We start from the raw sequence: 17,342 nt of genomic DNA on the forward strand, positions 1-17,342 counted from the left end.
GGAGTGGATAGAGGCTTGGTAAACACATCCGCCACTTGTTCAAGTGCAAGAACATGCCCTACTGTTAACTTTCCAACAGCAATCTTTTCTCTGACAAAGAAGAGATCTAACTCAACATGCTTGAACTTCAAATGTAGTACTGGATTAGCTGAAACAGTCACAACGCCAGAATTATCACACCATACTTCAGTTTTACTGGAAGGAAGAACATGCAACTCAGATAGAAGTAACTCGAGCCAGACCACCTCAGAGACAGTATGAGCAAGACCTTGATGTTTAGCTTCCGCAGTTGACCGAGAGACCACCTGTTGTTTCTTAAACCCCTAGGCTACAGGGTTCCCACCAAAAAAAATACAAAACCCTGTAGTGGATCTTCTATCATCCACATTTGTGCCCCAATTGGCACAGAGTATCCTACCAAATCTAGGCTGTCGATTTTAGTGAAATGAAGTCCATAATCCATAGTGTTGTGCAGATACCTAAGGATTCATTTTACAGCTTTAAAATGCTGATCTAGAGGCTTATACTTGAACTGACATACTTTATTAATAGCAAACGCAATTTCAGACCTGGTAATAACCACATACTGCAAGGCACCTACAATGTTCCTCTAGTCAAGCTTATTTTCCACAGCGCTGCTAACATGTCGAGACAATGTGGTGGAAGTAACCATAGGTGTAGGTGAGCCTTTGGCTTGATCCATCTTAGCATTTTTAACATATCATAAACATAATTTTGTTGGCTTAAAAACAGCCCCTCAGTAGTAGGAAGCACCTTAATGCCGAGTAAGTAGGAGAGGGGCCTCAAATCTTTCAAGGAAAACTTTGCATCAAGAGTTGTAACAAACTCATCAATGCTGCGTTGATGATTTCCGATGACAATAAGATCGTCAACATACACGAGAACATACAAACAAACATTCGTAGAGTTTTGAATAAACAGCAAACCATTGGACTTAGCCAGCACAAAGTGAAACATAAGCAAAAACTCTTTCAATTTTGAAAACCAGGCCCGAGGAGAAGACCGTTTAGAGCCTTCTTTAGCCTGCATACTAGTGGTCGATCCCCATGTTGCTGTTCAAAACCAAGATGTTGAATCGAGTAGATTTCTTTAGAGAGATCGCCATTAAGAAATGCATTGTTAATGTCAAGTTGCCGTAGTGGCCAGCCAAGCTTTACTTCCAACACGAGAACAACACAAATGGTTGTTGGTTTGACAACAGGACTGAAAATCTCATGGAAGTCAACTCTAGCTTTCTAAAGATACCCTTTGACCACCAAACGCCCTTTGTATCGAGCTATGGTGTTATCCGCATGCCTTTTAAGCTTGAACACCCATTTGCAGCCCACAGCTTTCTTGTTAACTGGTAAGGGAACCAGATCCCATGTCTGATTTCTGAGTAAGGCATCAAACTCTTGCTGAGCTGCTAGGGCCCATTTCTTGCAAGACAAGGCTTCTTCAATTGTAGACGGTTCAGAGGCTCCTAACTCAGCTGAAAAAACCCATGGCTTAAAAATACCACTATTGGATCTAGTCCGCATAGGATGAGTATTGACAGGAGGTGCAGGCAGTGGTGTTGAAACCGAAATATTGCTGGACACCGCTTGAGAGGCGATTGGAGAAGCCATAGTAGGAGACCCATTATTGTGAGCAACTGGAGAAGCCATAGTAGGAGACCCATTACTACGAGCTGTATCATCAGACACTGTGACAGTAGCTGGCCTGGTTTATAAGCCAGTGCATTCAGTAGAAGCAGACGCATGAGAAGAAACAAGACTAGACACTACTGGTACCTGAGACTGCTGATGCAAAAAAATGAGAAGAAGAAGTCAAGGAAACATGACCACCAGATGAAATAGTAATAGCTGCAAAAGAAAAACACTTATCGTCAAACACCACATGTCGAGACACAATCAACTTCCCAGTGTCATCCAAGCTTGTACCCTTTGTGAACAGGGCTGTAGCCAAGAAATACACAAGGTTTAGAATGAAACTGTAGCTTGTGAGTGTTGAATGGCCTGAGATAAGGAAAACACCTACAACTAAAAACTTTTAAGTGCATATAGTCAGGAAAAGAATGATATATCATCTCAAAAGGGGATTTGCCATTGAGAACAGGCGTAGGAAGCCTGTTAATAAGGTAAACAGCAGTGACAAAAGCACGAGTCCAAAACCTCATGGGAACACCAGCTTGAGCCAACAAAGTCAGACCAACATCTACTATATGTCTATGCTTTCGTTACACTAAGCCGTTTTGTTCTAAAGTGTGAGGACAGGATAATCAGTGATGGATTCTTAGCTGAGCAAGAGCCTTGGGAAAAGATCTAAATTCACCACCCTAATCAGACTGGAGTATTTTAATAGAGCAACCAAATTGAACAATAACAAACTTTTAGAAGTGAAGAAATTTCTCAATATCCTCAGATTTGTGTCTGATGAGATACAACCAGGAATAGCGAGTGTATACATCGATAAACGAGACATAATAAGAAGAACCCTCAGATGATTCACAAGCTGGCCCCCAAAGATCAGATACTATAAGTTCAAAAGTAACCGAATACTTGGTAGTAGAAGGAGAAAAAGAAAGCTTATGAAATTTGCCAAGTTGGCATACTGAACATAGTGAAGGCAACTTGCAGTTAGTATAAACAATGTTATTATTATGAAAAACCTGCATAACAGTTTTATTACAAGGGTGGCCAAGTCTCTTGTGCCACAAATCAAAAATATTATTTCTAAAAATAGCTGACCTTAGATGAACAGTATGAGCAGTAGCTGAAGAAAAACCAGCCCCAAGTTGCCTGGAGTCCGATAAATCGCATTGATATAGACCATTATGCATACGGCCCGTCAACAATATGCTCCCTGTCTTGATACCCTTCACAAATAATGTAGAGGATGGAACTCAAAATAGACCTGATTATCAGTGGCAAACTTTGCAACAGACATTAAGTTTTTGCAAATACGAGGAACATGCAATACTAAGTTTAGATGAAAAACCCTATTGGCAGTTGTGAAAATACTTGAGCCAGTGTGAGCCATGGACACTGTCACACCATTTTCCATAAAAATTTTATTAGTATCTGTGTATGGTGTTGCTTCCTGCAAGGTGGTCAGATCATTTGTAACATAATGGTACGCACCTGAGTCAGGGTACCACACTTTTGCAGTTGAAGAACATTAACCTTGGTTGGAGACTGCATTAGCTTGAACAGAAGAACCTTGCATCTTACCATGATTAGAGCAACACCGCGATCCATCACAAGAGCCTGACACCGACCCTTGAAACTGATGACAATGCACCTGCATGGGCTGATCAGAAACTCCTTCTAAAGATTCATCAAACCAGTAATAGCACTTATGAACTGTATGAGCAATCCGTCCACACAACTGACATTGAGGCTTATTTTGAGAGAACCGTCTACCGTGACCTCTAGCTCGAGAAAACCGACCACGCCCTCGAGAAGACAATCCAAACGTTCTATTAGACTGATGAGAGCTACTATCCGTAGAAGCTTATTGTTGGGCGAGATTGACTTGAAGAGACAAACTAGAAACCAAGTCTGATTGACGATTCTCATAGTCAAAGAGTATTTCAATAAGAAGATCAAGAGAGACATTCATCGCAGAAGCCAAGTGCCAATGGACTCATACTCCACCGGTAGACCAGCAAGAACAATAACCTGTTCTTGCTTAGAAATCACATTTCCAGTGGCCAGGAGAGTGCCACATAGGCTTTGAACCTTAGCCAAATATTCTTTAACTGTTAAAGAACCTTTCTTTTGAGAGTAAAGAAAATGTCTCAAGGTAGAAATTGCCAAAGTAGACTTAGAAGCAAACCGACACAAAACAGTACTCCATACCTCACAACTCGTCTTGGTACTACTGAGATGAACTAGAATATCATCACAAATGGTAGATAATAGCCACGAAGCAAACAACTTGTCTTGTTGCTTGTGAAACAAGAACTCGGGATTAGAAGTGAGAATACCATTGTTGTCAACAATATTCTGCGGAGAAATTGCAATAGTGCCAAGAACAAACTCATGCAAACCATATCCTTCAAGAATTAGCATAACCTGTTGTTTCCACAAAAGAAAATTACGATCACTAAGCTTGAAAGTATCATGCTTAGGGAATTATTGAACCTTGCGTAAGAAGCCAGGACCAGGATCAGGAGACGAGCCATCTGCTGGAGTAGCTATATTAAACGACTGACGATTCTCATCATCATTGCCGGAAACAGCTTCAGTTGCCATGGAAGAAAAGAAAAGAAAAAAAATTCTATGGTTGTGATACCATAATGAGAAACAGTTTAAGTGATGAAAACTTATTGTATTTCTTCATATATTGCTGTGAACACCACTAGGGTTTATATATAGCTAATCCATAACAGACTAACTAGTTATTAACAGATTGCTAATTACCAGTAACTGCTACCAATACATCACAATTGTTTTGAGCTTTATTAAAGGATGAACTCGGCAAATTTAACGATTGTTAGATAAGTCTCTTGCTATTGGCAAAACTGCTTGGAAACATGCATGCCAAGGGTAAGCTCAATTAGAAGTATCAGCATTTGGTTTAGGATATTTAGAACTTTCTCAGTGATGAAAGACAGGTTGTGGCTTGGTCTGGGAATCCACAGCTCTTGAAAGAGACCGTCGGATGGGCGAGAGATGCTTCTCCCTACAGACTTTCTTTAATTTCCCATGGATTGTCTTTACTACTCTTATAATAGCTTATTAAATTACCGAAAAGTAATAGAAAATTAAGTATCAAGTTTAACTCTTTCAATAAAAAATTAACTCTGATCAAAACCCGTTAATCATCGTCCACGTGTTTATTAGACCCATAAAGAAATATGATAACAAGAATCATTTGGCCATCCGCGATAGACAGAATGAGAGTCAAAGATCACACAGAACGGACGGCTTAAATCTCACTGCCCTTCACCTTTACCACCAATCAGAGCTCACCAAAGCCCCCGAATTCACCGAGGGGCGCCAAAACCCTCCCAAAATTTCATTAAAAAACAAAGACAAAAAAAAAGGAAAAAAAACCCCTAAGACCAGAACCCAAAGCAGTCAGGCTAATATAGAGATAAAATCAACTAAAATCTCTTAACAATAGAGTTGAAGTCGAAATCAAAGAGAACTTGGTTTTGTTTTCCCCCCCTTATTTCTGCGAGTGTACAGTTGAATTTTGAAATCGAAAAGAGAAATAAAAATGCAGAGTATGGAGCTGCAGAACACTGTGAAAGAAGCCCTAAATGCACTGTATCATTACCCCGACGATGCGGTGCGTATGCAAGCCGATCGATGGTTGCAAGATTTTCAACGCACAATCGACGCTTGGCAGGTATTCTCTTCTTTGAGTTTTTTTTAGTTCGATTTGTGCTAATAAGACCGTGATCGATATGATTATTTCTGTATATTTTAGAAATTTTAGTTTTTTTTATTGGTGGAGCTTTAGTCAAAATCCAAATGTTGAACTTCAGGATTATTGGGAGATTAGTTATTGGTATAGTGTTGTGATTTATTGCATTGTCTGGTTGAGTAAATTGTGATAATTGGAAGGAATTGGTAGTATTTGAGTTTTTTAAAAAGGTTTTTATTGAGAATATTAATTTCTAAACAGTGAAAAGTTTACGCTGCTTAAGTTCCATAGAAAACATATTCAAATAGGGAAGTGGAATTATTTGCATTTCGTACTTGTCTTCAATGTTGCCAAGACCCTAGGCTCTATAACCATTATATTATCTTTGGGACAAGGCACAAAAAAGAAAAAAAAAGAGAGATTATCTGAGGGAAGTAAGACACAATATACATATTTTTATTCATTAATATATGTTCGTGGAATAAGCTTAAGATATATAATTCTAATAATAAACTCTAACGAGTGATGCAATGTATCCCACAAACACTAGGCATGCATCTTCTCATCAGATGTGCCTTGCCTGAAAGTTTGAGGTGATTTTGTTGTTTTGCACTCAGGTGCAACAATTTAACAACATTGCTTGTTCAATAATCAAAATGAAACATAAACATAGAATGAGAACAAAAAGTAAACTGAAACAATATTGAAAATCAATGCACATTTCTATGTGATAGATTAAGAATAGTTGTTGTTAGTGTTTCACATTGAATAGGATTATAACGTGTAACTTACCTAGTCTTATGAACTGTTATTACCAGCTTAGGTTGCTTCGACTCTTCATTTTTTTTGAAGTACCTGCGTTTGACAATCTGTTTAGCACATGGATTTGAGGATATGACCTCCAAACATGGAATAACTTGGAAAAATCTGACCATACTTGCGTAGGATGTATACCTGTATTCAACACTCACACGTAAGTTCAAGTAACATAATTAGCAGCCATTTACTGGCTAATCATTGCATTCTCTTGCTGTTTTCAACTTCTTAAGAGCATGCCTTGGCCACCCTCTTGCTGCTACTAGGTTCTATGCTTGCTTTTGGCCTTTTTATTAAGCTCATTTGGCAAGGGGATGAACTTGTTGTAGCATCTTCATTATCATTCAAAATTTTTCCTTGAAGGTCAACTTGGTTATAAGTGTGCCTTTTTGTTTGTTTTTAGCACATATTGCTATTTTTGCATGATCCAAGATGCTAGAGGACGGAAAAGCAAAGGATTCACATGAGACTTAATTGGAGACTACATTACTTGGACTTAGGTGGAAGTGTCAATATGTTATGTGTTTGACACTGACACTTTCAATTCTTTTCATGTTTTTCCATGTATTTGGTGGATCCTTGGAGGGTCATGTCCCCATACTCATGCCTATATGTGTTAGATATGGTGGTCGAACATGAGTAACTCAAGAAAATGAAGACTTAGAGTAACACAGTCTGGAGATTATCTGATGTATTAAATTATAGGCTCATGTACTAGAAAGTTTTTGTTTATTTCTCTATACAATTCATAATTCTTAGAAATTGTCAAATTAAAATGTTTTTGGCTATTAGTTAGAATAAGCAAGCAACAAGAATCCCTTTCTTTATGTTGGGTTGATACATGGATCATATTGTAGGCATCATTGCGCTCTATTTAGATCCATATCTGAAGCAGGACCAGTAGACTAGCTACAACTACAAGAGCCTTTATGAGAGCTTCCACTTTGATAGGGCGGAACATGTACAACAATATTCAACCTAGAAGCCTTTTTTTTTTTTGGCAAATGCATGGATTTTTATCAAGTAATAATTACAAAGGAGTTGCTTCTAAAAGGAAGAATTCTAAGGATCGAACTCATGGATGGATGTTAAGGGCTAATGCAAAGAATGATCCTAGCATTATTAGACACAACTAATCATCGGAACTAGACACAATTGCATCTCTATTCTAATGATCGATCAACAATTAATAAAAGGTAAAAGTAGGTTAGCAATGTAGTAATTCCCTTGAAGAATCGAGTGTGGATGGATTTAGACTTTTGAATCTCCTATTTATATATTCATGGACATGTAATCTTACCTTGGATTTAATTAGCAAATTTGCTATTTCAAGCTTTAAATGCACCTAATGCTCTCTCGATATCCTAGTCTCATTGCTAGATAAATCAGGAAGTCTCACACCTTTACCGGACTATCCTAAGGTAATTAAGTACAACTCTCATAGAATTCCCCACTAAAGGCAATTCTTACTTGTTCCTTAGCATTGTTAACTCTCTTGATATTAACAATTGGGATTTTTAGCTATTCGATATATCTTAAGCTAGCTCTTGCTTGCTCTAGAGCCGCATCAATCGCCAGAGTCCTAAATTGCTCGAAGGAATTATCATTATCCACATTTTCCTCTATCAACCTATCATTAGGTGTCTTGGGCTCATGGCTTAGGTTCAACTTCACATAGAGCTTCTAAGACTTTTTCACCATTTTGAGCAATTGCTTACTTGCTTTCTATAGATTGATAGACTCCTTCTAGTGAATCAACTTCTGATGCTCTTCATTCATTTTGAGCTATCCATTCTCAATCTTGTTTTACCTTAAGCTAGGATCTATTGATGTTGAGGTTTTGACTAGGGTGGGAGCTGCTAATTTGCTTGGGAATAGTGTTGTTCCTAGGAGGTTTGATTTGGTGCTTCTGTGGACTTATGGTGCTTGGTGTTCAAGAGAACCAACTTCTCCAAATCACAAGCGTGAAATCGGATTAATTGGGGGGTGTTAATCAATTAATCACATTAAGTCCAATAACCAAATATTGTGAAGATAAAACTCAAATCAATCAAGAATTCATAATAAGATTCATCATGAATCTGAAATCTAGTAAATAGTTCAAACTCTTCATAAGTGATCCTAGATCTAAGCAGCAAATCATCCAATCAAATCTAGATAAAAGGAAAGGAAATAAGAGGAAATAAATGCTTAATTCTCCAGCTATCTTCAATTTGATCATCTTCAAGCTTGATCTAGCATCTTCCTAGAAGAGAACTCCAAATTCTCAAAGTGTGGAGTGGCCATTCTGGATCTAATCTCTCACTAATTACTAGTAATTAAACCTAATTCTAATCTAAAAATATGTAATTAAGCTTCTGTTGGTCTCTAGTAGTCTGAAAATTTGTTTGTGTTGCTTGTTTTGCAATTTTTCTTTTCTTTTCATCTAAGTGTGCGTATATCTCATTTTAACCTTCTTTTCTTCTTAGGTTGCTGATAATTTGCTTCATGATGCCACTAGCAATCCAGAGACTTTAATATTTTGTTCGCAGACACTTAGAAGCAAGGTAACTTCAACATGCATTTATTTGCTCAATGTTCATGATAAAAAATGTTTTACTTTTTGTGGTGCATTTGTTTGATAGGTACAACGTGATTTTGAAGAATTACATCTGAAGCTTTCGCCAATTAAGGGATTCCTTAAATGTGAGTTGGATCATGTATATTTTTACCACTGAAGAAACCTAGATTCGAACATCATATCATTGCTGACAAATCCAAGTTATGAAAGTATATGTATACTTTTATCCTTTTCCGAAAAGGATCATTCATTTAGTGTTGCACCCACTTTCATATTTGAAGTATATGAATGGGATCATTAAACTTGTATGGTTCATTTGTTTTATTAACCTTTTAATCTGCTCTATCTTGCAACAGCTGTAATCCATAAATAGTTGCTGTTCTGTTTGTTATGTGCATGCACATATATGCTACTCCTATTGGTAATGCTAAGGAACACCTTATAGAGATCTTATTGGACTGATATTTCAAATGCAGACTTGTTGAAAAGTTCCATAAAGGGCCTGCTATTGTCCGGACTCAGGTACTATACACTCATAACCTATAATTTGGCTAAACATGAACGCTTTGGCTCATTTATTTGCTTGTAGATTAGCATTGCAGTTGCTGCTTTGGCTGTACATGTTCCTGCAGAAGACTGGGGAGATGGTGGCATTGTCAATTGGCTTCGAGATGGGATGAACGCTCATCCAGAGTATATTCCAGGTTTTTTGGAGCTACTTACTGTCTTACCTGAGGTATGTATAAATTTTTGACTTATCTTATCTGTTATAGCTGGCATATCTATCTGATTTCACTTTTAGCTATAGTTTATTTGATATTCTGAACTGGTAGTTGCTAATTAATGATTCTTTTTTTTTTCTGGTACATACCTTCTAAATAACGCTCTGAACTTATTAGTGGTCTAATTAGTCTATGACGGAGAAAGCTGTCATCCTTTTTGAACATTTTCTTGATGCCTTAGTGTTGGACAGAACTTCAAACATTTTATAACTTTGAGTATGGGAAATGAAGTTCTTCCTAACATGTAATTGTCTTAAAAAAGTGTTTGCACAAACTAGTTTAATGTGGCTGCATTTTGTCCATGGCATTGATTACTGTTTTTTGCTTATAACCAGGAAGCATTCAACTACAAGATAGCTGCTCGTCCTGAACGACGCCGTCAATTTGAGAAAGAGCTAACTTCTCAATGGAAATTGCTCTTAACATACTGACAGCTTGTTTAAGTATAAGTGAATTGAAAGAGCAGGTAAGAGCTTTTCTATTCTGTTACTACTATGTTGTAGTTTAATTAGTATCTATGTGATGAATTAAGAATGAAGGGGAAAGTTGGAAGCAAACAAACTCACAACAACTACAGAAATGTTATAAAAATAAAGAAATGACTAAACAGAGAGCCAAGATCAACCAGTAACCTTTTGTGCTAAAGGAATATCAACTTAATTGCCACATACTTCTCCCTATTCCCACTTGCCTGCACATTGATTCAATACTTGAGATGTTGTCAACTTACTCAGTTTCTATAATGAATATATAAATAATTCCTGGAAAAATTCAACTAACCAAGGCTTCTAGAATTCAAGACTTTAAGACTAAGTATTATTATTCTTTGATATTGCATATTGTAGTGTAATTGTTTCGTAACTGCTTCGTTAAGTTACGTATTGCTTGCATGCATGTGAAACTTAGTGAAGGTAATGGGTGTCAAGGTGAAACAAGGTTGTTAGTTTTAAAATTTAATCTTAGGTGTTTTGGTTTGTTGAAAATGACTTCAGGAAAATATTTCCATGTGTTTGTTTCTCAAAAAATGCTAGGCCAGTAGAAAATAAGTTATGTTTTCAGTCTCCCCCTTTGAAAAGGGGAAGGCAATTTTTGTAAAAAAGCTGACTCTAAGTTGTTCGACTTGAATAGAAACATGATTATTTAGATCAAGGCATAATTCACTTGAGCCTATTATTATATTTTTTTAAAAATGGATATTATTTATATTTAATACATATCGAAGCTTATGAATATTTAAATATAAAATCTTTAATATTTTAATAGCATTAATATTAATAGAAAATATTATTTTAATAATTATTTTAATATTTTAAATGTTATACAATTTGTGTTTAATAACAAATAGTACTGTTTTAAGTACTCAATATTAAATATAATATTTAGAATTAAATATATTATTAAAATATTACTATTGAAAAAGCTAGTTTGCATACTTGTGCGATGCGCAGGTTATTGTATTATCTATTACAATATATTAAAATTTTTCTTTAAAATATATTTAAAAAATTGTAACGCTTGAAAAATAATATTTAAAAGTAAATTATAAATTAAATACCATTTTCAAAATCATTTATTTCAACTTCTTTATAATTTAATATAAATGAACCAGTACATAATAGTCCTTATGATATATGTTGTATGTGAATTGTTAAAAAAGTAAACATATAAATATTAATAAATAACCAATTATATGACACATAAATTATTGTAAAAAAAAAAAAACAAATTAAAGTAAGGAATTGTGAAATTAAACCTAAATCATAAGGACCTAGTATAAAGTCAAATGAACTTATTTATTAAATTGAATAAATTAAGATTTCAACTTAGAGATTAAATGAAAAAAAAAATGAAATTGCGTAGGACTAAAATAAAATTGAACTAAATAGAGTTAAATCTATTTAATCATGTAATATTTAAAATGGAACTATAAAAAAAGATAATTGAAATGAGCTATCATCTAATATTCCAAATTACAAGGACAAATAAAAAAAATCATGATTACAAAAACTGGACCCATGTAATTTCATAATAATCGGTGCTGATGTGTCATCATAGAGTGTTGTCACTTGTCAAAAATGGTTTAATTTCATAATAATAGGTTCAATGATAAGCCAAATGCAAATTCATAGCTGGTATGTTCTATAGAAATAAAGGTGGCTTTTCTGTTCAAAAGTTTTTGTTCAAAAGACAAGGTTATTGTAGAGTTCCAATGGGAGTTAAGTGCATTTGTCATTATAAACCTAACCCTGCTGAGGGAGGAAAGAAACACCTCTTGTCAGTTGCCTCTTTCCTGTCACTTATTGTGTGATCTATGTGATATGATAATATACCATTTTTCTTTTTCCCTTAAAAAGTTATTTTTGAAATGGGGTTGGGGTGGGTGGGGAGACTTATGCATGTAATATTGAAATAGAAGAAGATATCTTCTAGCTGTAACTAGTTAATAGATGTCTTGTCATTAATTTTCATTAAGGTTCTCAAAGAAAGAAGATTTAATTAAGGTTGATGATTTTTGCACATATATATTTGCTATGAATGTTGATTAGTAGCTTCTTATGTTACTTCATCATGATTGATTTATCAGGTTCTTGAGGCATTGCTTCTGGCTTCGGCTAAAGCATGGGTAGTATGTTCTATTGTACCTTTATTTATGGACAATACATGTTCCTGTTTTGTTCATAGGGGATTATTTGGTTGATTTTATGCTTTTAATTGGAGTGATACCTTGTTTATTTATTCTTATTGAAAGTGGGATCTATTTAAGATTTTAGTATTTCTGGATTTGTTGTGAAAGGACTGGTGCCTAGGTATAGATGTTTTGTTATGAGATTTTGTATGATATGCAAAGCAATTGTTGGAAGATTAAGGATTTTCTGATTCTATTCACCTCATTAAAAGCATCTTGAGTAAAACCTATCTTTTATAAGTTGGATCACTGTTACAATCAGCAGGAGGGTTTTCTGTTGTGATATGGTTGAATGGCATGCCTCTAAAGTTTTCTGATAAACTCCAGACGATATTTTATTCTTTATGCATTAACCTCTATGGAGAATATATGACTCTGTTCCTGGGAATGGTTGTATTGGTGTATGTAAGTTGGTGCATGTTAGTGTGGGTATGGATTTTCTGTTAAATTAGTGTCTAGCAGCTAGTTATTCCAGTTTTATTCTTAACGTATTCCACTTTTTTAGTTATCTAGAAATTAATTAATAGATAATGTCTTTGACTTCCTCCGTTTCTATTATCTTGAGGGTGATAATCATATGATAGTTCTCCTTGCTCATTTGAATTACAGTCATTCATGGGTTGATTTCCACATCTGTTGGTTTCAGGATCCCTGGTTCTGTACTTGCAACTCACCCATTGGTCCTCACGGCTCTTTCAAGTTTGAATTGTGATATACTTTCTGAGGCATCTGTGAATGGTATTGCAGTTTTGAGAAAATATTCTCAGTCAGTTGCTACTAAAATATTCTGGTAGCTAGATGGGGATATACCCTCATTGGGTTTCATTCATTATTTTCCCTTTTCTTGCAGTTGTTTCTGAATTGATACACTACACAGCATCAGGAAGCTCTGGTGGTGTTTCTGTACAAATGCCATTAATTCAAGTAATGTCCCTCAAGTTATGAGTCTACAGCCAACTTAGAGATTCTTCAAAGGTATGACATTGGATTCTTTAAATGTTTCCACTCCCACTTCGTTGTTTTCTTCTTGATGGGAAAATCATGTCATATTGTTGGGAAATGGATCGATTGGGGATGATAATGGAAAAACTATTAGATTTGGCTGGTATATTACTGAATATTCAATAACAGTGTAATTGTTTCTTATTTGTAAAACATGGCATATGTTGATCTTGGAGACAGCAAATATAATGTATTAGTGTCAATAGGCAGTGTTTCATTGTTTTTAGAATTCAATCTTCATTATTTTCAAACAATTAGAAGTAGATTATTCCTTAGCTGTGACCTAGAAGGGAGTATGTAGGAGCTGATTCATTCTTTGTTCTAACAATTGGGTGGAATTTGAGATGATTTACTTTATATGTCAACTACAATATTGTATAATTGGGATTATATATCTTATTGATGTCATAGAAGAAGACAGTGTTTAATGCTATAAAACTTTCCATTGCTAGTGCTTTATATTACGAGGGTGATTTTGAGATGTTTTATTGTCTTTTGTGATTCTTTCAAGGGTTTGCCTGCAGAATTTTCAGACAACTATTTGCTTGTGTATTCTCATGGGACACAGTTACATATTGAGGAGTTACAATATTTGATATTTCATTTCCTAAATTCTACTTTGTGATTTCAGGATGACGAAGATGTGAAAGCCATTGCTCGGTATTTGCAGATATGGGTGATTCATATGTCGAACTGATTGCAACTGGTACTATATATTTAAATTTCAATAATTGTTGAATGCTTTCACCTCTTAATAATGGACTATTTGAATTAATGCAAGTTGCAGTTGTTAGCATGAACACTGTTGACAATGTTGTGAATTTCTCTTTACATTCAATTGATGGATTTACCTTTTCAGGTTCAAATGAAGCCATGATGATAGTGATGCTTTGCTAGAAGTTGCTTCACTTCCGAATTTGATATTGCTCAATGACGTTTAACTTTTGGCACAATCTTCAGGTTATCTTGACAAAAAGGTTAGTTCATGCGGAACTTGTCTAGTTTATGACTTGTTGATTTTATATGTGGCAAATGGGCAGGTTAATCAGATTTCTTTGGATTAAGCTTATCTAGGTTGGGATTTGATCATTTTGAGCTTGAATCAATTTGGGTTGGTTATTTTTAAATTCGATTAGCTCGGGCTCAAATATGTTTGGGGTCGGATTTTCTCAGGATTGGGCTTTTGACATTTTAAGTTAACTTAGATCAGATCAAGTTCGGTCTCAAATTGGTTAGGACAGGCTTTGGACTCAAGTCTGTTTTGCCAACTCTAATTGATTGAAATCTTTTTCAATGCCAGGAATTTTGATATTTCATTTGGTGATGAAGCATCCATTGAACTGAGAGAAACGGAGGCTTCAAGTTTTTCGTCAATCGTATGAGTCTCTTGTATCCTTGGTGAGTCTGCTAGTTACTGTTTTGGGTATTTAGCTATGGTGTTGTCTTTAGTAAAATGTCAAAGCTCTTTTAGTGAATATTGTATTTAATGGGGAATGGTGTCCTAAGGGTGATTAGGCCCTCGTTTTCTCGGGGTGCTAGATGCTAAAAAATGCTTGCTCAAGTGAACAAGGTGTTACCACATGCAAGTCATTGTAGTACAAAAACAAAGGTCTCTATTTAAGAATATAGACTATTGGCACTGTATTCTTTATTTTTATTTTCTAAACGTTTTAGCACAAAATACATGGGTATGCTTATTTTTTCAGATGATAAAGTTAGGGACAGCTTTCATGAAGTTAAGGGAAAGAAGAGAAGAGTAATTAAACATATTAGTCAGCTCACTTAGCTGAGGATAAAACAAGTTGTATACCTTTTGTAGAAATGTTCTGGATAATGAAAGCAACCAACAACTTAAGATGTCTTTGCCTTTTTGTGGAAAACCTAGACTGAAAGAAAGATGGCAATGCCACTCTCCAACAAATAGACACTATTAATCATATTTATGCTTGTAGAAAGTGCCTGAATATAGTTGCCTACCTGGTATCTGAAGAGGTGTTTTTTTCTCTGGTACCTTACGTTAGTGTCTAGTTGAATGCCTGACTACTTGGTTTCACCTATGGAACATCAGTAAGTCTGCAGAAGCTTGATCCCTACTTCTCTGTTAGCCAGAAACTCCATATGGTATCTGTCTAATTACCATATCATTCCTTTAAATTAATATATGAGATAATAACCATAAGAATTTGTAGATTGTAATATTTATTCCTTTGTTATTGTTCTCTGATGGGAAGTTGTGGGTATTTTGAGGGGAAAGGCTGCATGCTGTCAATTGCTACTATCTTCAGTGTTCTATTTTTTAACAAAAAAATTAATGTTTGTGTTCAATATTTTATGAAATCAATGTTTGATATGAGGTATAGTACATATATAATTTTTTCTGAAAGGAAACATAGCCAAAAATTATTTTGGCAGCTGAAGTTAACTGATTGCAAAAGAATGAAAATCATGTTCAAGTTTTAAAAGAGTATTTCTATTGGCTAAGACTTTGGAGTGTCGTTGTTTTCTTCACAGGTGAGCTCCCGAGTTCAATATCCCGATGACTATCAAATCTTTCATTGGGATCTCAAGGAGTTCAAACGACTAGATATGGTAATAATGGCTATTTTCATGTTGGCTATTATCTTTTCTCTTGTGAAAAAAATTAGTAAAGGTAGATCATGTGCATCTTTCTGATAAAGAGTGAGTTCCAGCTGCTACATTATTTATTCTTTGTTTATTGATCATTCATGTTTCCAATTAGATAACATGAAGTGCTTGCACATTTTCTCTTATCTGAATCACTAAGCCTTCAAATTGTTAGAGTAGGTGATTTATATTATTTTATCTTACTGATAATGATATTTTCATTATTGATTGGTTGCAATTATCTTTTTATTAAGGTTGTTAATTAGTTTTTTCTTTCTTTTTTTTTAAGTATTTCTGATGAATGGTGTTTTCTTGTTCGAGTGAACTGTGCGTAGTTGGCTGACACTGTTGTCAGAAGCTGTGAGGATTACTTAATTGATATAACATCTAGTTTTCTCAAAAGGCCGGATGAAAAAGCATTCAGTAGATGGTGCATGGCATTGTCATCTAAGATGCTTCTGTGATTCTGGTAACTTTGAGTAAATTACATCCTCCTCCACTTACTTTCCTTGCTATATCAGTTATGTGGGTGATAAAAACATCTGTACAGTTTTTTGCTTATCGTGCTGCTGGTAATTGTATTCTTAAGTTAATTTGGCATGTTTTCACATATAATTACTCGTCCAAAAGGACAAAGAAAATCTAACCACAAAATTTGATTGATAAGAATAGGCTTTTTGGATTTTTTATTAATTAGCATATCAGGGGTTTTTTCTGGGTTCTGTATGGTTCCTGATTACATGTTTGGTGAAGTTCCCGCTCTTATAGTTTTGGTGAGTTCCATGGCTTTTCTGTGGCCTGGTCTGGATGGATCTGTTCTAGACTTTATCTTCCTTTGTCATTAATTTTCTTTTAATGGTCTCAATCCATTTCCGCCGAAACTATGCTTCTTATTTATCCTTACACTGAGCTAAATAGCTTTAAATTTCTATTGCAATGATTTTTCCTTTTATATTTTATGCAGCTTTAGCTGAAGAACATGATGGCGCCGCTAGGCGCTTTATTTTGCATTCGAGCATAAATAGTCGTTGTTAGCATGTAAGCTCAGGTAATTTAGATTCCTTCATTGCGACTCTTTGTTGATCACCACTGATATTTTACCTGGGTCTGTTACCTTTACGTGTCTAACATTATCCCATTATTATCTTTCATATGGATATACAGTGTAAAATTAATAATGTCATGCTTCACTTTTAGATGAAAAAAAAGTGATCACTTTGAAGAAAATACATAGCATGCACCTAAAAGTTATGGTCTTCTTTACTTTGGAATTAATTCTCAGTCTAAATGAAAATCACACATGAAAGTTGACTTAGATGCTAATTGCGTTGATCTTTGGATTGTACAGTCAGTTTATCTGTTGTTATGTTTTGACACCATATCTATTGTATAACTCATAGGATACACATTCTGTGAATGCTGTTGACTGGTAAGTGTAATTGTTTTATAGGTTATGGATCTGCTTTCAAAACTGCCTCATCAGCCCCAGCTT

The 17,342-nt window shown here is 35.1% G+C and overlaps 1 protein-coding gene and 2 long non-coding RNA genes across 3 annotated transcripts; all 3 read left to right on the forward strand.

Moving 5' to 3' along the window:
* The first annotated feature begins 4,937 nt into the window (after positions 1–4,937).
* On the forward strand, positions 4,938–9,117 carry LOC121232357 (transportin MOS14-like). Its single transcript, XM_041118166.1, has 4 exons — positions 4,938–5,361; positions 8,664–8,741; positions 8,820–8,894; positions 9,112–9,117. Exons 1-4 carry the CDS (start codon positions 5,230–5,232, stop codon positions 9,115–9,117), a joined length of 291 nt encoding a protein of 96 aa, XP_040974100.1. The 5' UTR covers positions 4,938–5,229.
* Positions 9,118–9,238: 121 nt separating this feature from the next.
* LOC121232104 (uncharacterized) lies at positions 9,239–9,959 on the forward strand. Its single transcript, XR_005930324.1, has 3 exons — positions 9,239–9,277; positions 9,345–9,491; positions 9,873–9,959. It is a non-coding gene; the product is annotated as an uncharacterized lncRNA (long non-coding RNA).
* A 2,160-nt stretch (positions 9,960–12,119) lies between these two features.
* LOC121232105 (uncharacterized) lies at positions 12,120–13,174 on the forward strand. Its single transcript, XR_005930325.1, has 3 exons — positions 12,120–12,160; positions 12,870–12,961; positions 13,074–13,174. It is a non-coding gene; the product is annotated as an uncharacterized lncRNA (long non-coding RNA).
* Positions 13,175–17,342: the final 4,168 nt, after the last annotated feature.

This window comes from Gossypium hirsutum, chromosome A07 (assembly GCF_007990345.1).
Source record: "Gossypium hirsutum isolate 1008001.06 chromosome A07, Gossypium_hirsutum_v2.1, whole genome shotgun sequence".
Taxonomy (NCBI): domain Eukaryota; kingdom Viridiplantae; phylum Streptophyta; class Magnoliopsida; order Malvales; family Malvaceae; genus Gossypium; species Gossypium hirsutum.